Consider the following 24,763-nt stretch of genomic DNA (forward strand, 5'->3'; position numbering starts at 1 on the left):
CTTTCCATACAAGTCTCATCTGGCTTTTCAGCATGGAGCTCTTTTGACTGAAACCACAATACTTAGCATGCTTCAATGATCAAGCAGAGGGCACGGGAATGTCACAGCAAACACTTGGCTCCCAAACACATCATTGTTCTTCCCCCTTCCCCATTCACAGATCCTGACCAGAACATCCCGAGCAAGCTTTAAATGTTTTCTAGCAAATCCAGCAAGCAGTACCACAGGAACATTTGATCTGCCGTCTTTCTGAACACACACACTCACATGAGATCCATATGTTGCCGGGCCCCGCCAGCACATCCATGCAGCTCCTGGAGGCAGCCCTCATGGCCATGCGCTTCCAGCACAGCCAAACCGGCCTTTGCCAGGCTGCAATTAGCCAGGAAGGCTGACGAGGCCCCGCGTGCTGATTGTCAATCACCATGGCAGCTGGGATGTCTCCTTGCTTGGATTTCTTTACTTGCACATGAAGCGCACCTCACATCTTCTCAGCCACCTCAGTGCCCCGCCTGGAGCATGGGTTACCCTGTGACACCTGCATGCCCCCACAGCTTTAATTTCACCTCCTTCCTCCATTCTGCCTCGTCCCCCCACCCCTCCCACTCAGAGCCGTCTTGGCCACGGAGCCGCATGGGTGCCATTTTCCCCTCAGCAGCCCCAGTGCCAAGAACATGGCGCCCAGGCGGCCCCACGGCCAAGATGGCGCTGGGTGTGAGGCGGCTGGGTGGGAGGGCGGCCCCACAGTGGCGGGAGCTGTTTGGAGGAAGGCTGCATAAGCAATTGAAGAGAGAAAGCGAGCTAATTAAAGACACGTGATACAGTCATGAGTTTCAGCCACGCTGAATATCTCATTAGGTCTACTGAGCCTTGTGGGAAGGGATCCTCGGCCTGGCGGAGGGCGGCCATCACGCTCCTGAAGCCTCTCCATGGCAAACGCCGACTACGGCTCTCCTTGGGTGCCCCCCAACACAGGGCAGCACAGCCCCGCGCCCGCTGTCCCTCACCCATCATGAGGGCATCATCCATCGCACTCGGGCTGCTTTTAACTCGAAAGGGCAAAGTTACGCAGGAAGGGGCTGCTCTGGAAGCAGAGACCCAAGGCAGCGTGGTTTAACCTCGTGTCACCCCGTTAGAAGGCCCGTCCTTGGTGCCATGCGGACTCGGGTGCACAGCCGCGCTCCCCCCTCGCTTTTGGGGAGCAGCCCCCGCCGGTCGGAGCGGCCCCTCCCCGGGACGTTCCCACCGTGGAAAGGGAAGGGAGCTCTATAAAGTTCCCATTATTTTTAGCGAGGAGGAAGGAAGCTCGGCGGGAGCAACGCCGCCGCAGAGGAAATGCGGGAATGCAGGCAGAGGGGAGCGGGGCTCCGGGCGGGGGGGAGCGGGGCGGCGCGCAGGTACGGGGCGGCAGGAAGCGGGGGCGGGCGGCGGGGCCGGGCCGAGGGGAGCGGGGCGGGGCGGGGCGGGGCCGGAGGGGGGTGGCCGTAAGGTGAAGGTTGTTGCCGTGGGTTCATTAAAAGACAGAGTTCAACTCCTCGCGGCCGCAGAGCGCTGCTGGGAGGCTGGTTTGGCAGTGCGAGAAGGGGAAGAGAAGAGCGATAGAAAATAGAAGTTCATGTATTGAAAACTCCGGGGGGAGAGGCGGCGGTCGCTTAAAAGCGCACTCCGAGGAGCGGGACAGGAGCAGCGAGGCGAGGGCAAGCTGCGCGCTCCCGAGGCCCGCCGAGGAGGAGGACGATGCTTCGTGCGGTGGCCGTGCTGCTGGCAGCGCTCTGCTTCCACGCTGCCGTCCCGGTGAGCGGCGGGCGGGCGGGAGGAGCGGCGCACGTGGGCGGCGGGGATCCGGGAGGCGCGGGTTCGGATCCCCGCGGGTTCGGCTCCTCGCGTCGACGGGTTAGCGCGGGGGGAGCGGCTCCCGTGGCCTTTTGTGCTCCGGGAGTCTTAATTCAAACCAGACCCGCTGCTGCCGCTCGCGACCTGCTGGCGGCCCCGCCCCAGTGCGAGGCAGCGAGCGCGCCGCGTCTCGGGAAGCGGGGAGAGCCGGAGCGCGGCCCCGCGTGCGGTCCTTTGTGAGTGGGGCAGGCTGCGCCCGGGGCTTCTGTGCCTCGCGTAGAGCTCCCGGAGCCCGGCTCGGCGCTTCCCCGAGGCGTGCGCCGTCCCGGCCGCCCCGTCAGCCCCTCTTTCTCTGCCGGAGAGCTCCTCCCAGCTCCGGGAGTGCTGCCGGGGAGCGGCCCGGAGCCTCCATAGGGCTGAGGGCAGCGTGTCAGACCGGCAGCCGGGCTTCCGTACGACTGCAGCCGCCAGATGTCATCCACGAACAGAGGATGGCTCTGCCGGCTCTGCCTTTCCCCGGCAGCGTGGCACTTGTTGCGGCTCCCGGGCTCCGTGTGGGGCATCGCTTGTGGGGTCTTCTGCCCCTCGGGGGGGCTAGGAAGAGAAAGGACACGAGAAAGGACGAGGGGAAATGGTTTCAAACGAATGGAGGCTGAATGCAAGGAGAAAGTTTTTACAGTAAGGGCAGGGGAGCAGTGGCACAGGTTGCCCAGAGGTGGCGGATGCCCCGTCCCTGGGGACACTCAAGGTCAGGCTGGATGGGGCTCTGAGCACTGCTGGAGCTGTAGGTGTCTCTGTTCACTGCAGGGGAGTTGGACCAGGTGACCATTAAGCGTCCTTTCCAACTCAATACTGTAATTTGGAAGTGCTTTGGAGATGCTTTCCAGCAGTGGTTGGGTGAGGTGTGGTGGAACATCAGGACCTGAGCTGAGCCCAGTACCTGCAGCTCTGCTGTGCTGCCCTGCCTGAATGCTGCCTGTAGGTTGGGACGTCTGGTCCTCGTGGTGGTGAGTGGTCAGGCTGTGAGGTGGCTAAAAAGGACAGGCGTGTGAGTGTAGGTGCCTTGTGTCGTGGGAGAGGGCCTCACTCACTGCTTCTGAGTGAGCATCTTAAGAAATAAAGTGGAAAACCTGCAGTTTACTTGTGGCCTCTGGAGTGGATTTTACCCACTCCACTCTGGAGTGGAGTGGGTAAAATTACCCTATGATAAATGTTTCTTATTAGGCATAATATAGGCATGAGGCGAACACTGACATGGAGTTTTCCAGTGTGTGGGAGATGCTGGATGATGCTTCAAGTTGAGGAGTGTCTGGCGTGAGCACGGAGTAAAAGTCCTTGGGTGCCCAGCAGTGACTCAGCATCACTGCTTCCCTCCTGGGGATCACGTGGCTGACTTCCCATGTTGAAATGTCAGTGAGGAAGCTGCCTTTCCCACCAGTCTGTAGTCATACTGGCAGAAGGACTCAGTGTTGGGCATGGGAAGCAGAGTGACCTGGGCTGGTCTTTTGCTGGGTTGCATTCTTATGGGTCTGCCTGGCTCTTGGTGGTCTGCCTCTGGCATATCACTTGGCCTTGACTATTGCTCTGGGGCTTTGCTAAGCAGCCAGGACAAGAAAGGAGCCAAACAACAGCAGTTTTCTTTCTGGCTGCTCTTACATGCAGGAATAATAAGGGGGTTCCTACTATGTCCTCAAGATGACACTGCCTTGCTCAAACATCCTGTATGACATTCAGTTCCCTCTTTGGAATAACAGAAGCACTGCTTTTCTTGAAATAAGAAGGTTGACACATCCTAATGGGTTTGCCTGTTTATTCTCTCATGGGAGACTCCTCTAGGATGTAGTCTTGTTGGGAATCCAGCCAAGCTGGGATGCATGACCTGCTGCAGGACAGTGGATAACCCAGCCTGTGCCTTGAGGAAGACAGAGTTTGGATTGTTCCAGCAGGTGTAGATGTGCACTGTTGGTTAACGCAACCTTAGCAGAGCAGGCAGAACTTTTTTTCCAAGAGTGATGTCATTCCTATCTGAACGTAAGCTAATTAGAAGAAATTAGGTAGCCCAGCTCGCTTATTAAACATGTAGGCAGCAGATGAGAAGGAAACACTTTCTTCTGCAGGAATACACACAGAGCAGCGTCACATAATTTATCAAGTGCTGTAAACACTGCTTCTCTATGTGAATGCTTGCTTGCTGGTAGCTCCCTCCCAGTAAACAGTGATTCAACTCTGACAAAGCAGAGAGCTGTAAGCTATGGTTGGTATGGGGCAGGGGCTCCAGTGCAAGCCTTTTGTTCCAGGCTGCTCTCGGCTTTAAGTGGCTGGAAGAGCTAACATTTGTAATGGCAGCACTGTGAAATTTCTGGAAACCAAACAATCCTCTTTAACAACCTGAGACGTGTTACAGCAAGTGCTGGGAACTTGTAAGCCTTCTAAAATTAAGTGAGTGCACTAACCTGAAGTGTAGGCTGCTGTTTTAGCAGCAAAATTGGTCCGTTTTAAGTATGTATTTTGCATTGCTAGTGTGTAGATGTCTTCAGGTGGCCTGTGTAGTAGAGCCTTGTTTGATGTGGCTCTTGTGTGTTTAAGGACCATAGCAATGCCTCTGAGATGGATGTTCCACAACTGTGTATGCCATCGCACAGCTAGGGAGCTGGGGCTTTAGCAGGGCCGGCTGTAGTAGATAGAGAAGGAATCCTCTTGGGGGAGAGGTGACCTCTTTCCTGAGGAGGTGATGCCAGTGAAGTCACTGCAGCTTGCAGTTCATGGAATCACAGAACTGTTTGGGTCAAAAGGAACCTCACAGACCATTGGGTTCCAACCCCCTGCTGTGGGCATTGTTGCCAACCACTTAAATCTGGCACCAGATCAGGCTGCCCAGGGCCTCATCCAGCCCAGCCCTGAGTGTCTCCAGAGGTGGGGCATCCACACCCTCTCTGAGCAGCCTGTGTCAGCACCTCAGCCAGCCTTTCAGTGAAAGATGTCTCCCTGACATCTAATTAAATTTCCTCTAAGATGTCACCTTAGACATCTCTTCAGCTATTAATACAGGACTCCAGCACAGCCAGACCCTGTCGTGCCTGCTGACACCTGGGGTGCCTCAGGTGGCACAAGCCCTCAGGACAATGTTCACTCAGTGCTCAGGCACCTAAATGTGAGTTTGTGTGTGCGAGGTAGCAGAGCTCTTATTATAATCACAGTGGTGTAATCGGTGAGCCGGAGTGGTTATTTGACCAGCCCGTGTGTCTGCTTCAGGGTGAGTGGCTTGTCTGGCTTCTGTTGACTAGATCTCATTTTGACCATAAGGGAGCATGGATGCCTTTATGTCTGTATCTGAGAGCGATAAGCTGAAAGTGCTGCTCTACTCTGTGCAACTTTCCTGGTGTCCCTCTGCATAAACAAACAGGCCAAACAGGTGCTGTGGCTGTGCCAAGAGAACCAACAAAGCGGTGGGAAACATCAGCTTTTAGCTCGCTCCTGTTCTGGTGCAACTGGGTCAGTGCCCCCAAACAATGCCCTAGCCTTGCCCTGCTGGAGGCTGGAGTTGGGGACTACAGCTGGGCCCTGGATCTTGGCCTCTCCCATCTGTTCTGATGGGAGAAATGCAAGCGTAATCGTGAAGGTGCAAAGAGGAAATTGTTGTGACCAGAGGCACGAGGGCTTCTGCTAAGTCTTACAGATTCATTTCTCTGTGCTGAGAAGATGCACTGAAATGCCAAGGTCGTGTGGTTGTCCCTTTTGGAGCACTGAGGTCAGTATTCTTAACGGGTCCCTAAGTTAGAGCCAACTGGCACGCTCCATTTGAACTGCTGCTCTGCTGGGCTCCTGTTGTACTGCAGCAATGAGCTTTATCTGGCCTGGCTGAAACCTGGTAGTGCACTTTCTGCTGTGAAGATGCTGGTGGAAAAGTTACTGTGCTGTGAAGTCTCACCTCAAGGCAAAATAACATTTGTTGCTCCACAAGAGTTGCTTGTAGGAGGTCCATCTGCTAATGCGGTGGTTTCCCAACCCCTCCATTTCTCAAGCAGTGCCTGGCTGCAGCTGATGTTCTAGGTTTCGTGGAACCGGCCTGGATCCAACAGTCTGTTAGCTCGGGCTCCTTGCCATGCTCAGCTGTAATGTTTGTGTGTCACTGCTGAGACCAGTCTCACCAGTGAGGCCTGCTTCACTGAATGGGAACCAAGAGGGTTAGTGGGCTTTGGATGGAGCTGGTAATAGAACTTCCTCTTGAGTCACTGGAGCTGCAGTTACAACTGAGTCACAGAGATGTTGTAAGCTATGGCGTTCCTGCAAGGCTTCTAGTTTGAAACCTTCTTGGGGTTTTGACTCATGCATCTTGCTGCCATGCTCTCTGGCAGAACTCTCTTCCCCATTGACTTTATTTTTGCCGTGTGATTCACTTTTATGTCCATTCATTTTGTCTCCTAGTGTTTGGGGTTCTTCTGATACCTGAAAGCCCTTAAGGACCTCTTTTGCAGAATGAATCCCAGCTAAATTGAAGGCAGTGATAAAAGATGGGAACCCGCTTGCCAACCAGCTGAAAATACTCAGGCTGTCTTGCTTTTCATGGAGACTGTGCTCCTCTCATGCTCCACCCTGTAACTTCACTGTGCTGCAATGGCAGTGTCCTCAGCCTCTGATGGAGCAAAGGCTGATATGTTGATGCTTGGCTGCAGGCAGTGCTGGGCACAGTGGCACCCAAGCAGCTTTCTGCAGGGTACAGCCGGTTCATGCAACAGCTTCTCTGGGTGCTCTGGCTCCATCAGCTGAATTCATATGTGCCATGCTACAGTGGGTTGCTCCTTTGTCTGCCTGTGCCACGTGATCTGGGGCTGATTGCCTCTTAATTGGAAGGCAACTTGAACTCTGCTCCAGTTGTAAGGAGCCATCAAGAAACGCTTCCTGAGCAGCAACTGCAGACCATGGCTGTCCCACGTGGAACACAGAAAAGCTTTACTAATTAGTTTCTAATGGTGGTGGTACACGGTCAGCAGCTCCATCCAGCCATTTGCATCTAGGGGTTACTAGGGGAGCAGACTGCATATTGAAGCCAGAGGTGGGCAGAGGAAAGTGGAGTCAGGCTGCCATCTGGAGAGCAAGCAGTGATTAGTGTAACTGGTTCCAGATGAGAGCTGTTGTGAAGCCCTGCGTCCTGGCAGTACTGCTGTGGCTGTGTTGGTGAGAGCCTTTGTCTGCTTTCTTGGGTCAGCTAGCAGCTCTAGTGTTGTAGGAAGAGATTACCTGGCTCTTTCCTGCCCCAAAACAGGAAATGATGCCTAGTGGTATACTTCTGAGGCTAACGGGGGAAGAGGTGTACATACACATGCAGGTTACTCTGTCTTGTGCAGTTTGTTGACCAGCTGACAGCAGGATGTGTAGGCTGTAGCCCTGACCCCAGGATAGGTGATGTGGGAGGCTTGTGTGCTTGTGCTCTGCACTCCTACAGGAGCTCAGGGCATCCTGTGTCTAACAAAGCAAGCAGAAGAGAAGCCCTATTATCCCACTGGCCAGCTAATAGGCACTTTCTTTAGTGACAGAGCCCAGGCTGTCTTTGGTCATGTGGTTGAGAGGTAAGAGGAGTAAAAGTTCAAACCAAAGGAACCACAGACTTTGCTTGAATTAATATCAGACGCAAACAGTAACGTGGTATTTTTCCAGTGCTCAGCTGTACTCTGTGCTAATGAAACTGCAGTAGAGCCTCTCTCCTGGCAGATTTGATGGCTGAATGAGACTTACCTACCCTGCTGGCTCTGCCATGTTTCAGGTAGCACCTGTGTGCAGTGGAAGAGTGGTAGTGAGGCTTGCACCGAAACTTGCCTAACAGCCTGCAGCTAGACAGCGTTGACTTCTAAATCTCTTTCGGTCCTAATGGAGGAATCATCTAGATTGTGACTACTTTCCCATCAGCAAACAAAGCACCTAACTAACAAAGGAGGCTGACTCTGGCATGTCTGGGCAGTGGCAAAGGAGTGCTCTGCTATCGGGCACTTACATCAACTGACTCATGGCCCCAAACAGGGAAGCTGCAAGCTTAATCCTCCAGTGGCATCAGTTCTGCTCTGAAGCATCTTTAAATTACTTGTAAGAAGTTCCTCGGCCTGCTTCTGTAGCTGGAAAATGGTGGGGAGCTTCTTAGTACAGAAGCTGGGAGATGTGATAGTGAGTAATATGAAGTCTGAGCTATCACAGCCAGAAAGCACTGAATGCTCAGTACTACCCCCTACTGCCCCAGCATGCAGCCAAAGGGAGAAGTGGGGGTAGGGGGAAGTGACTCCATGTTATACTGGTTCCTGTAAGTTAAATGGGCCAGAAGCTACTCTGTCCCGTAGCCAACTTAAGTTCCAGATCACAGAGCAAACCTTATTTATTTTTTCACCCATCCCATAGCAACACCCCATGTTCCCTTCTGCATCCAGGTTGCCTGCTGGGGAGTGTTCCCATGCATCATCTGGGGGCACACCAGTTGGCAAGGCTTGAAACTGTGCCTGAGATCCACCTAATAATTTGATGGTATAGATTGCATTCCAGTGCCTGGGGATGTTCACTTATGTTGTTTAATTTAGGAGTATGCATGTAGCCAGAGGGTCTCTGGCAGCGGGCCCAGAATATTAGGAAATTGTGAAAACTGCAGTATACAGTAAAAGGAAAAAAAAAAAAAAAAAAAGCCCTTAGTAGGATATGATGACTCTCATTGAATACTGACCCTTTTAGGGTGTATCAGGATAAGCAGCAAAAGGTGCTGGAGAAATTCTGTGCAGTCAGTCCTGACACCCATGAAGTAAATAATACAAACCTGGAATGGCAAAGCATTCAGTGTGGTAGTGAAGGTGCTGGTAGTACCCAGCCTGCAGTTTTGGAGTTAGCCCATAAGACTGTCCTGGAGTCTTTTATGCTCTGCTTTCTTTAGAGGTCTGTTGTGCCGACTAGAGCTTGTAGTCATTGAGTAGACCTAGAACTGTATTTCTCTACAAAGCATCTTTAAGTTACGGCTGTTTGAACAGTGTTTTCATAGAATGCGTTGGCTTGGGTTGGAAGGGACCTCAAGGATCATCAAGCACCAAACCCCAGCGGCAGGCAGAGCCACTGACCTCTGTATCTAATATTATACCAAGCCTGTTACTCAGCATCTAACTGTTCTGTAGGTGTTGCTTGTCAGAAGCTTGTCTGACCTATGGGCTGTTGTGCTAAGACTAACTTGATACTGAATGCTTTGCGCTCGTCTGCTCTATAGGTACAACACTGAGCAGTTTGAATGAGCTACTCTGGATCAGAGTCGATTTGTTTAACGTGGTGTTTACTCAAGAAATGCCTAATGTCCTTTCTGTAGGGAGTGAAAGCATGGGTGATTGGTGTGCAACTGCAGCAGCAGGTTTACTGCAACTATTTCTGAAGGGAGGATTTCATTCAAAGCTTCAGCTTTGTAATGATACTCGAACACCCTCATGATTCAGTTTGGAAATACACCAGCCAGCTTCCATAATCTCCTATAGGCATTGCATAACTTAACTGTGAACGGGACAGTGGTGACTGCTGTCAGACCTTGGTCTTAACCAGCAGGATTGCCAATGCATCTGTAAACCTGAATGCAGAAGCCCTGGTGCTGGGAGCGTGATCTCAGCACCATTTATGTGGGCACATCTTTCTGCATGCTCCAGTGGTTGTGGGAGTGTGTGTTTCTTGTAGGAAATGTGTCCAATTTGACCAGTGTTCTACATCAGAATAATTTGCTGAAATGTGGTCCAGCTTGTGCCCAAAGACCATCTAGCTTACTGCTCTTGATTCCAAGGAAGTTGGTAATACCTGAAATACTGGCAACTCTGTTTTCCTTTGCCACAGAAGCACTTGGGAACTACTGAGGCTATGTGGAGGGAAGGGGTGAAGCTGAAAGTGCCTCTTTAAAAGGACTTTTGGAATTGGAGAAGGGAGGTTTTCTCAACCTGAGGTGTGACTGCTGTATATGGTGATGTTCAGTCCTTTTGTGCATGGCTTAGTCATGCTAATGCTGCTGCAGCTGTTTGGTAGGGAGGGCGTCTGCATTCTTAACGGGCTGTGCTTAGTCAATGCTGTGAGATGCTGTGGATAAAACAGGCCTCGTGGCATGACTCATGAATGTAATGGAAGATGTAATGTCTTCACATCCATGCTGGTTTTCTTCAAGCTGGAAATGGTGGGGTGTAGAAGTAAATGCAAGCTTGCAGTTGCATTCATTCTTGCCTCATATCTTCTTTCTGCCTCCAGCAGTTGTTATTCCTAACTGTATGTTAACTTCCCTTCATAAGGTGAACAGATCATTATTCCCTCTCAGAGTACCATGTAGCATGGTTTTGGTGTCTCCTCTGACTTACGGGAATGCGTCTCTTCAGGTCAGGACACTGGTGCAGTTGTGGCCCTGCTCATGCTGATGCAAAAGAATAGAGTTCATTTGAGATGGGTAGCAGTTCCACCAGCCAAGTTGTGTGGCATCTGTCCCCCAGGAAATAGGCTTCCCAGAGACCAGGGCACATGCGTATTTTCCTGGTGCTGCTGAGAGGCAGTGTGCCACCAGCCTACTTTGAGAAGCTGTAGAGCATGTCGTGCTTTCCCACAGACATTGTCCAGTTTCTGAGCTGGAACTTCCTGGGCTGAATGACTGATCACAGGAGAAGTGCTCCTGTCCTTTATCTTGTCCTTACACTGGATTCTCTCCAATATGCCCATGTCTATCTCGTACGGGGGGGGGCCCAAAATTGGACCTAACCGTTACCAATGCTGAGTGAGTAGAGAGAAAGAACCACCTCTCTTGACCTGCTGGCAATAGTTTGCCTAATGCAGCCAAGATGTAGTCTAAAACTGGGTTTGAGATAAGAGCTGCAACGAATTGATTTGCTTTGCTGGGACTTCAGTGATGGTCTGTAACACGGGAAGTGTGGACAGCTGGAGATGGTGCAAGGAGAGGAATTTGTGCCCAGTTGCAAACCAGATTGTTTATGGCAGTATTGATGAGCACATGGATGGGCGCAGGGACTGGTTTTGCTAGGTCTGCTTTAGAGACCTAAGGTTAACATGTATGTATGTGTTAGAGGGTAGCACTGCAAAGATAAGTCTCCATTTAAGTGGCTGCCAATGTCATATGTCTGGTCTTTGCAGCAACTAGGCATGTTGGGATGTATGGGGTGAAAAATGTGTCAGGAGCTGTAGCTCTTGTCACTTTCAATTGTTGTACGGGAGGGTCATGCTTGCCTGTGCTGTGTGCATGGGTAGTGGTTTTGAGATTCTGAAGTCCTCATTGGAAGGGATTGTAGTTCATAGAATGTGACCTGCAGTATAGACTTGCCTTTCAGTCTGTATTGCTCAAGGTTTCTGGGACTGGCAGCCCACCACTGGCTTTGGGTGGAACTAGGCCAATCTGTGTCAGTGCTTTTCCAATCCAGTAAGTGAACAGGCTGTTGGCTGCAAAACTCAACCTTTGCTGCTAGTTCTTGTACACCACAAACTAAGAAATGCTGGTGACCTTAAATGGAAGGATTTGAAGGCACGTTAGGTATGTCCAGGTGTCAGCTATTGCACCTTGCTGCTCATCTCTCAGACCAGCTGAAGCTGTAAGTCATTCCCCAGGATGAACTGATGCTGTCAGCTGCTGGGCCTTTTTTTGCTACATCTGCTAGGTGCAGCTCTTCAGGACTTTGCATTGACTGTGGCTCTCTTGTACTATCTGAAGAAACATATGACTGAACTATCAAGTATGTTAAAGAGCTGTAGCGAAGGCTTCTTAAAGAAGAGCAGTTCTAGCACAAGACTGAACTGACTGCTTCTCATGAGATTAGATTAAGGGGAAAGAGCTTCTCTGCATCTTCCAAACAGGCTGCCTTGGATGTGGGAAATGAGGTACTGAGCTCTGATTGTGACTACTTGGGCTATATTGTGACAGGCCACACCTGCCACTGGTGCAGTTAAGCTGGGTGCTAGTTTGTAGGCATGTTGAGATCCAATCGTTGGCTTGAACTGTATTGCTTGGCTGTACAGAACAGGTTGACGTGAGTAAAAGCAGAGTGTATTAACTCTCTGGTTTGATACATCCAGGTGAGAGAGCAGGAGCACAGACTTGTTTCCCTGTGTTGTTGAAGGACCTGCTGAACATGTAGAAGAATTGGCTGAGAGATGGTTGGGAGGCAGCTCAGCTGTGTCAGAACTGAGTCTTAAGAACAAACCTTATCCATACCAAACAAAGGAACTCTCCAGAAGAGAAGCAACCTCTCTGCTTGCTCCCTTTTATATAAGCCTGTGCGGTCCTTTGAGTCAGCCTCTGCTGTGCATGCTGCCTGCAGTCGGAGGGTGGTGATGCACATTTCCATAATGCACAGCTGCAATAGGGTATCTCATGGCCCCTCTGCCTCAGGGTGCTGAGTGTGTGTCAGCATCCCAGGAACCCGGGCTGTGATGCTGTAGGAACTGCTGCAGCAGCCCTGGCTGCCGTGCTGTGCCAAGACAAACACTCGTGCATTCGTGCGCTGAGCAGAGAACTGGTCTTGCTGGAAAATTATTTGCATGACAGTGTTGGTTTTCTTTGTTGTTTTTTTTCCTTCTTTAACCAGACCAGTTCCCTGATCTGGGTCACCACAAGACTGCATGAATACGGGGGGACAGTCCAGGGAGTGACTCCTTGTGCAGGAGGCGGTGGGGTTGAACTGCAGTTGAAAGGGTTGTGCTGCAGAATGTGAAACCCAAGCTGATGGTGACAAGCTGTCTCATTTTCACTCTTGGCATGTTGATTGCTGGGTTTTGGCCCTACTTAATTACAAAAGTTGCCCTGTCACAGTAAGGAGGAGATGTAATGGTGGTTGGGCAACAGTGTGGTAGCGAGCAGGTGAGGCACTGCAGCTAATAGAGCTGTAGCTGCAGTGCATATGGAATAGCTATATGAAGAGTGTTTGAGCCCTGGAACTGCTCCCCAGGGCAGTGGGCTCTGAGCTGCCAGAGTTTGGGGAGCATGTGGACACTGCTCTCAGAGACAGGGTCTGGATTTTGGGTGGTCCTGTGTGGAGCCAGGAGTTGGACTCGGTGATCCTGTGGGCCTGTTCCTATGGGATGTTCTGTGATTCCGTGCAGTCTGTGGGCTGCCTGGGGAACAGTCTGTAGCTGGCTTTCTGCTCTGACCTTTGCTGCTAGCCTGCTTCTTTGGCACCTCTGAGGTGAGAACTATTTCACTAACCTGCAGCATCACCAGGCTGCTTATCCTGAGCTGGGGAATGACAGGAGGAACATCTGGAAGAGCTGCTAGCTGAGATACTGATATTGCCATGCTGCTGTTGGCTTCTAACGAGTCAGATGTGCACACCAGTGTCGCTTCAGACTTGTCACATAAAGAGTATCAGTTCTATTTCAGCAACCCCAAAATTTAAGTCTGTCCATTAAAATGAAGGGTACACATGGCTGACAGTGCTAGCAGGCTGCGGGAGGAGGATAGAGGTGAGGTTGGTGGTGGTTCTGCCTTCTTTTTGCTGAACAGTCGAGGTTGTCTGAAGACTCTGGAGAGCTGGGACTGGAGTTAATCATGTGTGGGTTATTAACTGCAGAATATCAAGGTTTAACAAAGCTAAAGTTTCTTTCAGCAGGAGGTTTTATCTTCCCACGCACTAATATAAATATTTTGAGGCCAGAAGCTCTTCAGGCTGCCCTGCCTCAGATAGCAGAGCTAGCCCTCCTAACAGAATTGTCCTTCAATATGTAGAAAAAGATCAAAGAGACCTTTTCACGTGGGTTTATTTTGGGGCTGCTCAAATCCTTGTATAAGTCTGCAGCGTAATATGTGGTAGGCAAATTAGAAAGCAAATACTTATTAGTGTAAATCTCTTCAAACAGCATGGCAGGCTGTTGGTTTTGCTTCCCATAATGCTGGCAGAATCTTGTAGGGTGCTCAGGGAGGTGTTTGAGCTGGAAGAGCTCATTCCTTCTCAGCTCAGTGAGGAGGATTTACGACTCAGAGAAACAAATGTGCAAATTTAACAGCATTATTCAGGTAATGGAGGATTTCAGGTGTTTTTGACGCTGCTGTAATTGGCTGATCACTAACTAGGATTAATGTGAGTGGGATACAAATCACCCCTAATCTAGTTCAGGGCTTGTAGCAGCTTGTGGCAAAGCCAGTGGTTTTGCTTACCTCAAAGAGCAGTTTGAAATGTGCTGCTTCCTTTTACATACACCCCGACTTGAAATTAAAGAAATGTGGCTCCCAGTTTGGGTGGGGTGAAATCAACTAATAAACTATAAATCTTCCCTGCATCGTGAGACAGTGCTTGAGATAGATCCCTGCTTGAGCAGGGATTGAGGAGGATTCTTGGGTAGAGACTGGGAGCAAGATGAAGACTGAAGAATGGGTAGGAATGATGCTTTAGATTTTTTTCTTTCCAAGTCTGGTGTGTGTCAGACTTCTGGAGCCAATAATATTGCTAATGAATTGTGAAAGTTCTTGATTAAATTGAAGATGCCACCGAGCAGCTTTCTGGTTGTCCCAGCAGAACTGAATAGCTATTGTTGTGTAACAATGCAGCCCTCAGTGAGAGCAGAACCCAACGGCTTCCCGAGGGTTTCCCCTAGACGGGCTGCTTGAGACTTGAGGAAGTGCTTAATAGGCACTGCTCAGCGCTATCGGAAGTGCTGGTAAAATGCTTATCTGTCGTGTTATGCAACTGAGATCCTTGAGAGCAGCCCTGCAGAGAAGGACCTGGGGGTCTTCATGGATGAAAAACTTAACATGAGCCAGCAGTTGTGCCCTTGTGGCTCGGAAGGCAAATGGTATCCTGGGCTCCATCAAAAGAGGGGTGGCCAGCAGGGACAGGGAGGTAGTTGTCCTCCTCTATTCTGCTCTTGTGAGGCCCCATCTGGAGTACTGTGTCCAGGTCTGGAGCCCCCAGTACAAAAAAGACAGGGAGCTGTTGGAGAGGGTCCAGAGGTGAGCCACAAAGATGATCTGGGGACTGGAGCACCTCCCCTATGAGGACAGGCTGAGGGAGCTGGGCTTGTTCAGCCTGGAGAAAAGAAGGCTGCGGGGTGACCTCATTGCAGCCTTTCAGTACCTAAAGGGAGCCTACAAACAGGAGGGGAATCAACTCTTTGATAGGGTTGACAACTGCAGGACAAGGGGAAATGGTTTGAAGTTGAGGGAGGGAAGATTTAGGTTGGATGTCAGGGAGAAGTTCTTTACAGGGAGAGTGGTGAGGTGCTGGAACAGCTGCCCGGAAAGGCTGTGGATGCCTTGTCCATCCCTGGAGGTGCTCAAGGCCAGGTTGGATGGGGCCCTGGGCAGCCTCGTCTGGTATTAAATGGGGAGGTTGGTGGCCCTGCATGTGGCAGGGGGTTGGAGATTTGTGATCCTTGAGGTCCCTTCCAACCCTGTCCATTCTGTGAGATCAGTGACACCAAATCACAAAGGGTTTTGCTGTGCTTGGCAAGTATTTCTGGTCTGTTGTATGAGATGCATTAAAAATAATTAATAAAAAAAAAAAAAAGCTTTTGAATCATGGGGTTGATAGTTGGATGAGATGATTTTCTTCATCTTGGACCTTAATGATTCTATAATTCTATCTATTTTCTTCAAGTAAAAAACATTGTAAGTGCAATAGCAAAATCACCAAATCTTCAACTAGAATACAAGAAGTGCCATCAGAGCTCTGTCCATAAAGGATCCACAGCTGTACTTAACTGTGTTCATCCAGTCTCATCAGTTATGTAGGCTACTCCAAAAGTCATGCCTTTTCTTTATTTCTGTGGAAAATACAACAGATACAAAGAGTGCAGTGACGCTGGTGGATAGAAGAAATTCTCTGCTACAAAGCACTATTTTTCAACATAGTTACTGCCATGAGCTGTGCATTTTTGTTAGTGATGTGCAAGAGCATGTATGCCACACTTGTAGAAATCTGCATGGCTGCCTGGAGCGTGGCTTATCTTTAATGTTGTTGTTGCCACTGCTGGAAAGCAGCACCCACTGCCTCACTGTGCTCACACCACTCTTTGATCTCCAGAAATAGCATGCACTGACATTCATTGATGTCTGCTGAACGTTTTTTTTTTCTGCCTGAAGGAATTCATTTGCTCACCTTTGCTTCATCCACACTTCCATGTCAGACTCCATGCTCCAGACTCCAGACTGCCCCTCTGCTGCTGTCTGTCACATGGCAATAACATGTAATGGGGATGTATTGGTGGGAAGGTTGGATCTCTGCTGCCATGCCACTGACATCCACCTCTGACCTCATGGGCCAACATAATGAAATAGCAAGCATTACTTTCAGAGCAGCTCTTGCATAATGTGAATCGTCTGCGAGTAATTCCAGGGGTCTGAAAATTCAGCTGGGTGATGATAGAAGTGATTTCTAAAAGCACACCTGCTGTACACACAGTAGCTGGTGTGATGCAGAGTTTTCAGCAGAGTGAAGCTTTGATTTCTTTCCAGCACTTCTATAACAACTTCTATAACACAGCCTGGCAGTTCTATCTGTTCTTCACTCCTCATCCTCTTGACTAACCCAGACCTCTCCCTTTGGTGAAAGTCATTTGCAGTGAAAGGTCACAGATGAACCTTGACCATGAGGTGTGTGTTTGTCTGAACAGCACGGTGCCTCTTCTATTTTTAATCCAAACCTGGATTAGTTCCATCTCTTCCAGTGCTGCTTTGAGTCACAGTCTTACGTTAGCCTTATGTCTGAAGTTCTTCAGCAACAGCAAATCATTACAGAAGCATGACCTTCCTGCAGTGCTTAAATTCTGTGGTGTCAGAAGGACATTGCTTTTCACACCTTCTGAAGCTACAATTCATGGAGTAAGAAGAGTATAAGTAAACAGTTACATAGATTTGCCTTGATGTTTGTGTCATGAAATTGGATGGTGTCGTGAATTACATCACTTTGTGGGCATTCCTACTGGTAAAACATGCAAGTGGTTCTGTAATGTCTCCTGAGGTTTCTTAGAAATCCTGTATAAGCTACCTCTGAAGGTTCAGATTTGGAGGGAAGTTAATGCTGATCCTAGATAAAGACTGTGGTGTCAGATCTTAGCCTGTCTTGGTAGTCACATTCTTCAGCTAAAACCTTGGAGGGAACTGTATCCCCCTTTTGCACCCAAAGCCAAGCTGGCTGACAGAACAAAGGATTGTGATTTCTGGTGCTGATGGAACTGAAGTTGGAGAAAAACGCTCTCAGTCCCCCAGTCCGCCCCAGTGGTGTTGTTTATGAAGCCTGACTTGGCTTCTGAACTTACTGGAAAGGAAGAAAGATCAAGGGAGTGGAATTTGGGAAGCCTGGCAGTCTTTCCATGTTCTTTCAGCACCAGTAGTTCGTACTCAATACTTGAAGTGCAGTGAGATCAGCTCGGGTGAGTCACTGGCCTTGGACGGAGCAGGAAAGCATACAGGAAGTGCTTCTCTGACCTGGTTTCCATGGATGAGTGCATAAAGCACAGAGCAGACAAGCAGGGGCAGATCTGAAAATCCAGATCAGCCCATGATGTGCAGCTGAACAAAAGATTGAAAGACGACTTAGAAGTTGTTCTAGAAGTATGCTAGAAGCCTGAAGAAAACATGTATTTTTTTACCAATAGTGAAGTGGCAACCGAAGAAGGATGCTAAAAAGGCTCAATGTGTGTGTTCTTGTTCTTTTATTTTTTGTCCTTAAATTATCTAACAGTAGTGATTGCTTTGAAGAGGTGAGGTCATGGATGTGAATAAGTTGTTGACAGGCTGCCTGCTTATTTGTGTTCTGAGACGTCAAGCCTTTTAAACATCTAATGGGCTAGTTAACCACCTTGGGAATGAATTGTTCTATAGAAGCATCTGGAATGGGTAAGGCAGAAAGGAAGGGAAAGAAAACTGTACAAACCCAATGCATTAAAAAGAAATGGAGTGAATAAATACAGCTGTATAAGTAACAAAGTTGACAATGAGGAAATTCAGTTGCTTTGTGTGACATCATTCCGCTGCTGGATGACTTCTTAGAATGGAAATAGCCTTGTTTCTAAACAACACTGTATTGATGCATACAGGAGTTACAGTGGGCCTGGTGCAAGGCCAGTAAGGATACCTGCTCCTGCTTTTGTGTAAATGAACTCAGATTTCACGGTCCCTCTAAAGCCAAAATGGGAGACAGACCTTAGTTAGATGGTGCAGTACCTGCTAGACTTGAAGACTGGGCAGGGCTGGAAAGGGATGGTGAGGGCTTTTTGAGAGGAAGGGTCAGATTCTTTTCAGTGGTGCCCAGTGACAAGACAGGAGGCACAGGGCACTAATGAACACAGAAGTTCCTGTCTGAGCATAGGGGAAAATTCCTTACCCTGAGGGTGACAGAGCACAGGGCATAGATTTCATGCTCCTTGCTTAAGCACAGGTTGGGCCACCCAGAGATCCCTTCTCACCTCAGCCATTCTGAAATAGGGCGTGTGTTTGTGTGTGAAGATACTGGAAATGTAGTTAAATGAGGAAAGATGAAATTCAGAAGCAGTGACTGGTTAGGTTGTGGTAATTCAATGGTGGAACAAAGCAGGGGTTTGGCCTCTTCCTTTGGCACTAAGTTTGGCTGCTGTTTATTGTGCTCCTTGTACAACGCAGGGAGAGAGCTCAGGGCTGTATTCTCCTACAGGTAAGACTGGCTTCTATCTCAGAACTTGATACGAGTGTCCACGCTTTTTAAAAGCAAATCTCATTCCACTTCATTAAATGCTTTGGCTTCAGATAGCACAACAGCATTGGAAGGGCTCAGAAAGACAGAGAAACCAAAGTACTCTGTTTCCCCTTCCTTTCCTTCCCTTAAAAGTGATGCAGGAAATCACCAGTTGAACAGGTTGGTAGACAGCAAAGATGTGAGGAGCTGGAACTTAAAGCAGCATGGTTATGTTGTGTATGGACTGAGCATTGGCTGCTGCCAAGATGAAGCTTTCTGAACGTATTCCTTGCTTTCTACTTTCCCAAAGTAAGTGCCGCCTGTACGCAGCACAGAGAAGGGAGACAGCAAGACTGACAAACTGCTTTTCTGGGGCAGGAGGAGTGAAGAATGATAAGAAAATGTAGTCTGAGCAGAGAAAGTTTGTGCAACCTTCAGGAGCCCTTAGAGGACTTCACACAAACAGCACAGTTAGTTTAAGCAATTGTATCACCAACATCTTTTCCCCTTCTCTTTAAAGCAAACTACAAATCTGAACCTTCCTCCTGAAGATCTCGATTCTTCCGGTGACGACGATGATGGATTCTCAGGTTCAGGTGCAGGTGAGTAACTTGCATTTGCACTGTTAGTTTTTTCATCCTTCCAGTGAGCCAAGGTCTGGATGAACATCGTGAACATCCTGGCTAAAAGGAGGCTGGGGGGAAGAATAATCACACATATCCCAGCATATTGGCTTTGGAACAGAAAAGGAGCCTGACCTGTTTGTCTTGTATTGCTCCAGAGACAAACAATTAGGAGAAAATGAATTGTAGGAGTATTGAAATGGAGCAGAAGCAGGTATACCATATGTCCCTGCTGATACATTGCTTGCAGAAGTATGAAACTGCAGTAATTCTTCACTTGTGAGGCAGGAGACTATAAGAAGGGTGTTTGGCCTCTCTCACGAGCTGGAAGGAGATACCGTTTGAGGGTGTGTGAACCTACTTGCCAGCATACATCCAGCACATACTTTATCATCAGATTTCATCATATTTCTGATATTTATCATATTTCCTATGGGCTGTAGTTTTTTGGTTTTTTTTTAAATGTTATAAAAGGTTTTTAGGGTGGGGAAAAAGTCTGTCAGAATGATTACTTACAGGCATGAGAGGCACCTTTTGACATTCAGTGTTGGATTGAAGTTGAGGAGATGCCAGTGAGGAAAAAGCAAGCTATTGGAAACTAAGCCATGGTATCATTCTGCTTCCCTCCAGCTACGTGCTTGTATTTTATATGGAATTGATCTGTGCCTTTCTTACTATGCTGAAAAAGAGGAGTTAGAAAAGTGAATAGCTGTTACTGCAGAAATTGGCTGTGCAGGTTGAGCTTCCTCCTTTAGACCAGCATCCTGCAGATAGCATCAACAGGTCTCTAAGCTGTCTGGGGATATTTTTTGTTTTGCAGGTCCCCTGCCTGACCAGTCTCTCACCTGGAGAACGGCAACAGATCCGACTAATTCCTCATTACTGGCAACACCAGGGGTTTTCAATGAAAAGCTGTTTCCTGAGATTGAGAGCCGAACTGAAAAGAAAGTAACAACTCCACCTGCAACTAGTCGTGTAGTGACAGAGGAGCCAGTTGTAGCTGTGAAGGATGAAACACCCTTGTTGGGCTCACCTGATGAGAAGCCCACAGACAATACAGTTGTAACAACGGCAAGAAGTCCTACTACTCGCTTCCCTTCGGTGCTTCATGTAATTCCTTCAGAAGCCTCAGGCACAGTCCATGAGCTCAAACCTAAAACCCCTGGCTCTGAGATGCCAGGCACTAAAGATGTGCCTGAGACCAACTCTACCACCCGTCCGGAGGGGGACATCGCTGCTGCTCCCACAACAGCTCCAGGCGACCTCGCTCCTACACATGAGGAGGTTTCTGAAGATGGATCAGGAGACCCGGTGAGGACTGGTAGCTTTGGTACCCTTTCCAGGCAGATTGCTCTGGTTGTATGTAGTAAGGCTGGTTTGCAGGAAGGGCTGATAATTTGTGCAAACAAATGATCAGTTTTATCCTTTATATTGGTAGGGGGGTTTAGAGAAGAAAAAAAATGTAGCTATAGAAATAGACGTGATGAAAAACATGAATAACCTGCTTTGTACATCCCAACAGGGAGACTTCATCTTGGTTAAAGATGAGGACTTGGTCCCTACCCAGGACTCTGAAGTGCCGGCTGACTCTGGGAGGAATGCCAAAGCAGCGGGAGCCTCGGGAATTATGGACAGAAAAGAAGTTCTTGGAGGTACCTGATATTCTGGATTTCTAGTTGGCTCTCATAGGAGCCTCCCAGGCAGCAGAAGCTGCAGCTCTACAAGTATGTCTCAGAGCATGAGAGTGAAGCTTTTATGCTAGACCTCTCTGAAATGAGGGTGGTTCATGATTCTGTGTTGCTGAAAACCCTGATGGGGACAACGTATTAATCTGATAATAGCAAAGCAGTCACCACTAGTTATCTGAAATTCTAAGTTCCTTCACTGAAAAATTACTGTAAAACTGCCCTAATGCTGCTTGGGTCCATTTTCTAGAGTTCTGCACACTGTCTGGCTCTGTTGTTGGTGCTCTGCAGCATGGCCCAGTGGGAGATCTTTAGTAGATTTGTAGATGAGGATGGTGAGACATTGGAAGAGGTTGCCTGGTGTGGTTGTGAATGCCCTCTCCCTGGAAGCATTCCAGGCCAGCCTGGATGGGGTTGTGAGCAACCTGGTCTGAAGGAAGGTGTCCCTGCCTATAGCAGGAGATTGGAACTGCATGATCTTAAGGTCCCTTCCAACCCAGTGTATGATTCTATTATTTACCTCATGTAGATGAGTGGGCTCTTGGCAATGGAGGAGTGACTGTTTTGGCGGGGCAAAAGGACAAATTCATATTTGCATATAATGAATTCAGGGACCACGCTTTAAGGAACAGCCTGGAAGCACACAATCATACCAGTGTTAGCTGGCATGGCGTCTGGAGTAATCTGTGTCTTTCCCCCCTTCTAGGTGTTATTGCTGGAGGACTGGTTGGCTTGGTGTTCGCAGTGTTTCTAGTTGCATTTATGCTGTACAGAATGAAGAAAAAAGACGAAGGAAGCTATTCACTGGACGAACCGAAACAGTCTAACGGAGGATACCAAAAACCACACAAACAAGAGGAGTTCTATGCATAAACACTGATCTTCAGGACACTTCGTTACATCTTTCTTGGACTCTTCTCTCCCTGCACATGGACCTCTTAGTGCGCTTTGCATTGAACTTAAGCCATATGATCATTGGGTTATTTGCCCTTACCACCTTGCCGTTGGAAATTTTATAACTACAAAGTAGATCTGGATTCACTGAACGTTCCCTGCTTTCTTGCACAACTTTTTTTTTTTTTTTTTTAAACAGAAGTGGGACTGCAAGTTCCTAAACTCGCTTTGGTTTATCTTAAAGACTGCTTGGGCAGGCGATGGGGAGAAGATAAAGGAGCACTGTATGTATGAACCGTTTGATATTTAGGGAAAGGGATGGCAAGAATAAATGATTAACAGTGCTCAAATTCTCTATTGCAGGGATCCTTCCTATTTAACTCATAGATGTGTTTTTAAGTGTAACAAATGGCTGCACTGGGCAGAAGTTTGGTACACTGCAATACTCTAGCTCTTTCTAGCTGCCATACTTGGAGCATTTAATGCCTATGAAACATCATGCTGAACATGATTGCTAGTGAAAGGAGGTGTGAGGGGAGGGGTAAGCAAATGACTTAGTGGTTTAGAATAACTTATATTTGGGAAAGATCACAATGTTATCCCATATGCTGAACCAGCTCCTATGCAGCTGGCACGTATACTAAAACCAAACCAACCTAAAGACCCAAAAACTAAGTAGAGATTTCATTTTGCCAGTTGCATTGGTCTGTCTCATCACCATCTTGCCTATTCTAGGCTTTGGTAAGAAATGGATTTTTCTAAGCAATCTCATCTCAGATATTCCCTCTTCTTCAGAGCTGAGTCTTCTTGGCTGCCCTGCTGTAAATACTCCAACCTGTGCTGTGTAGTTGCCAGATGACTGATGTCACGTTGTAGCACATACCACTCTGTGCACTGCTTACAGAGTTGTCTCCGATTGTGGCCTGCCTCCTACAGTACAGAAAACCTTGGCACAGGGGGTGTAAGGTAGAAAGCAGCATATTGTAATTTTGCAGCTAAGGAGTAGAGAAACGCAGCATCTGACACAAGCCTGATGAAGGCTTAGTGTAGATGACCTTAAATATATACAAGTTGATGTGCTTGACTCTCGTGACTCTGGAATGCCTCTCTTCAGGGGCTGTTCCTGCACTTTGCAGAGAAGCAACCCTTGGGATGTCAGACTAGCAAGGGTTAAGAAGCACCTCCTGAGGGAAGTCTGGATGCCTGACGCTCTTGGTGGTCAATGCATTGCCACATGGAAGGCACCGAAGCCTCACTGAGGGTTTGGAGTTCTCCAGAGCATCTCAAACCGAGCAGGAAGAGAAGTGTGGTGTTCTGCACAAGCCTTACTTCTGCTCTGCCTTCGCCTAGCACCTCACAAGGTCAGTTGGACATCACTCAGCACAGAAGGCATGGGGGGTGGAGGAGCATTTACAGCTGATGTACGTTTTTGTGCTGGTGAGCCAGAGGGAATGATTGGAGAATACTGGAGAGCATTGCGACAGCTGGTAGAAATGTTGCACATTAACACTAAAACTCAAAAACCTGTACAATTAAATGAAGTATAAAACACTCCTGAGCTGCTATGCAGCTAAAATCAGTGCCTTCCCTACAAGCCCAAGAAAAAACACTTTTTGATTCAAAACTCTTCTTGATGCCTAAGAAACACTTGTGCATACATGTAGCTGGCTGTTTTTTAAGTAAAGCTGCAAAGTCCATTATGTCTTTTTTTTTTTAACTGAATGATTTTTTTTATAGGTTAATGCAACAACCAGACGGTGTTAATTTCAGCTGTAATTCTTTGCTTTGTATAGGAATGTAGAAATGTTGTTTGATAGGTTTATCTATGAAAAGATTCTTGTAAAGCACAGGAAGATGAAATGGTAAACTTCAGTTGTACCTCAGAACCTTGCTGAGGGAAAGGAAAAACTGTATATTTTGGTAGTCTAAACTGACAGTTTGTGAAACAAACACGACATTCTGTGTTATTTAAGTGGTACAAATGAAATACAAGTTCTAACAGAAGATGCAACATTCGGATATCTGTATGCCGTGTAAAGGTATACTGCAATAAATGGCATTTTGGCAAGAATGTGTCCAGCTTGTGAGTGTTGCTCCGTATTGTGCTTCACAAAGTAGATGAGGTTTGTGAGACTTTCCATGCCTTTAAAGAATTTGAATTCTAAGTACGAAATGTGAGGTGTGGTGCTGAACATAAGGAGATTCAGCTTGGAATGGGGAAGGCTCTCCCCTGCTCTGGATGCCAGGTTGGTGGCAAGCCGCTTCACTGTGCACACACAGATAGGCTGGAGCAGAGACCAGTGTGAAGGCAGATCATACTGTGCTTTCCTGACGGGGTGGAAAAGGCTACAAGTCTTCCACAAGGCTTGCTCTTATGACCTGGCTTCTGCCTCTAGGATTTTGAGATCAGGGAAGACTCCAGTATGGGCAATACCAACTCCTTCCTTCCGTGGAAGCATTCCAGGATAGGCTGGATGGGGCTGTGAGCAACCTGGTCTATAGGGAGGTGCCCCTGCATATAGCAGAGGTTGGAACTGGATGATCTTAAAGATCCTTTTCAACCCAAACCACTCTATCATTTTACGGTTCTACTAAAACGTACTTTGCAGGACAAATTTGGAGATCATACCTTCAGGAAGGGAGAACAGAGCAGGCCTAAGTATTTAGTTCAGGATCAATTGCTCCTGGGTGCAGCAGCTGGGTGTTGGAGGAGATGAAGGAGCAGTGAAGTAGAGAAAAATGTCCTTCACAAAATGGAGAAGTCAAAAGTTCCCCTGCTTGTCTGGGTGGGTCTGCACCTATGCTGTGGCTGTCCAAGCTTTTGGCTTGCCTGGGCTGCACTGAGTGAGCAGGAATTGTCTTGGGTTGCATATAAAATATGTAATAATGTTAACACATATAAGTAACAAAACTTTTTAATATATGCAAATTTACTAAAATATAAAAGAGAGCAACAAAAACATGAAACAAGTGAGATATTTGACCTTGTACTATGAGCTATGCTGGGCCATCAGTTGGAATACCTTGCAATACCTTTCATTGTCAGTGCTCTGATGTGTAAGAAACTTTTGTTTTGTAGCTAGCTACTGTATTTTTAATTTAT

The 24,763-nt window shown here is 48.1% G+C and overlaps 1 protein-coding gene across 1 annotated transcript; it reads left to right on the forward strand.

Annotated features, from left to right (window-relative positions):
* The first annotated feature begins 1,479 nt into the window (after positions 1-1,479).
* SDC1 (syndecan 1) lies at positions 1,480-23,728 on the forward strand. Its single transcript, XM_042825630.1, has 5 exons — positions 1,480-1,794; positions 18,979-19,060; positions 19,902-20,392; positions 20,604-20,733; positions 21,473-23,728. The coding sequence occupies exons 1-5, from the start codon at positions 1,738-1,740 to the stop codon at positions 21,637-21,639; spliced, it is 927 nt and encodes a 308-aa protein (XP_042681564.1). The 5' UTR covers positions 1,480-1,737; the 3' UTR covers positions 21,640-23,728.
* Positions 23,729-24,763: the final 1,035 nt, after the last annotated feature.

Source organism: Centrocercus urophasianus, unplaced genomic scaffold (assembly GCF_019232065.1).
Source record: "Centrocercus urophasianus isolate 14NV4802_14NV808 unplaced genomic scaffold, USGS_Curo_1.0 seq_10, whole genome shotgun sequence".
Taxonomy (NCBI): domain Eukaryota; kingdom Metazoa; phylum Chordata; class Aves; order Galliformes; family Phasianidae; genus Centrocercus; species Centrocercus urophasianus.

What these genes read in the sequence shown, in the direction of transcription:
- SDC1 (XM_042825630.1), top strand. Translation starts at nt 1,738, where the DNA reads ATGCTTCGTGCGGTGGCCGTGCTGCTGGCAGCGCTCTGCTTCCACGCT. An exon ending in ATTCTCAGGTTCAGGTGCAG is followed by an intron (nt 19,061 to 19,901) that starts GTGAGTAACTTG and finishes TTTGTTTTGCAG; the next exon opens with GTCCCCTGCCTGACCAGTCT. An exon ending in AAGATGGATCAGGAGACCCG is followed by an intron (nt 20,393 to 20,603) that starts GTGAGGACTGGT and finishes ACATCCCAACAG; the next exon opens with GGAGACTTCATCTTGGTTAA.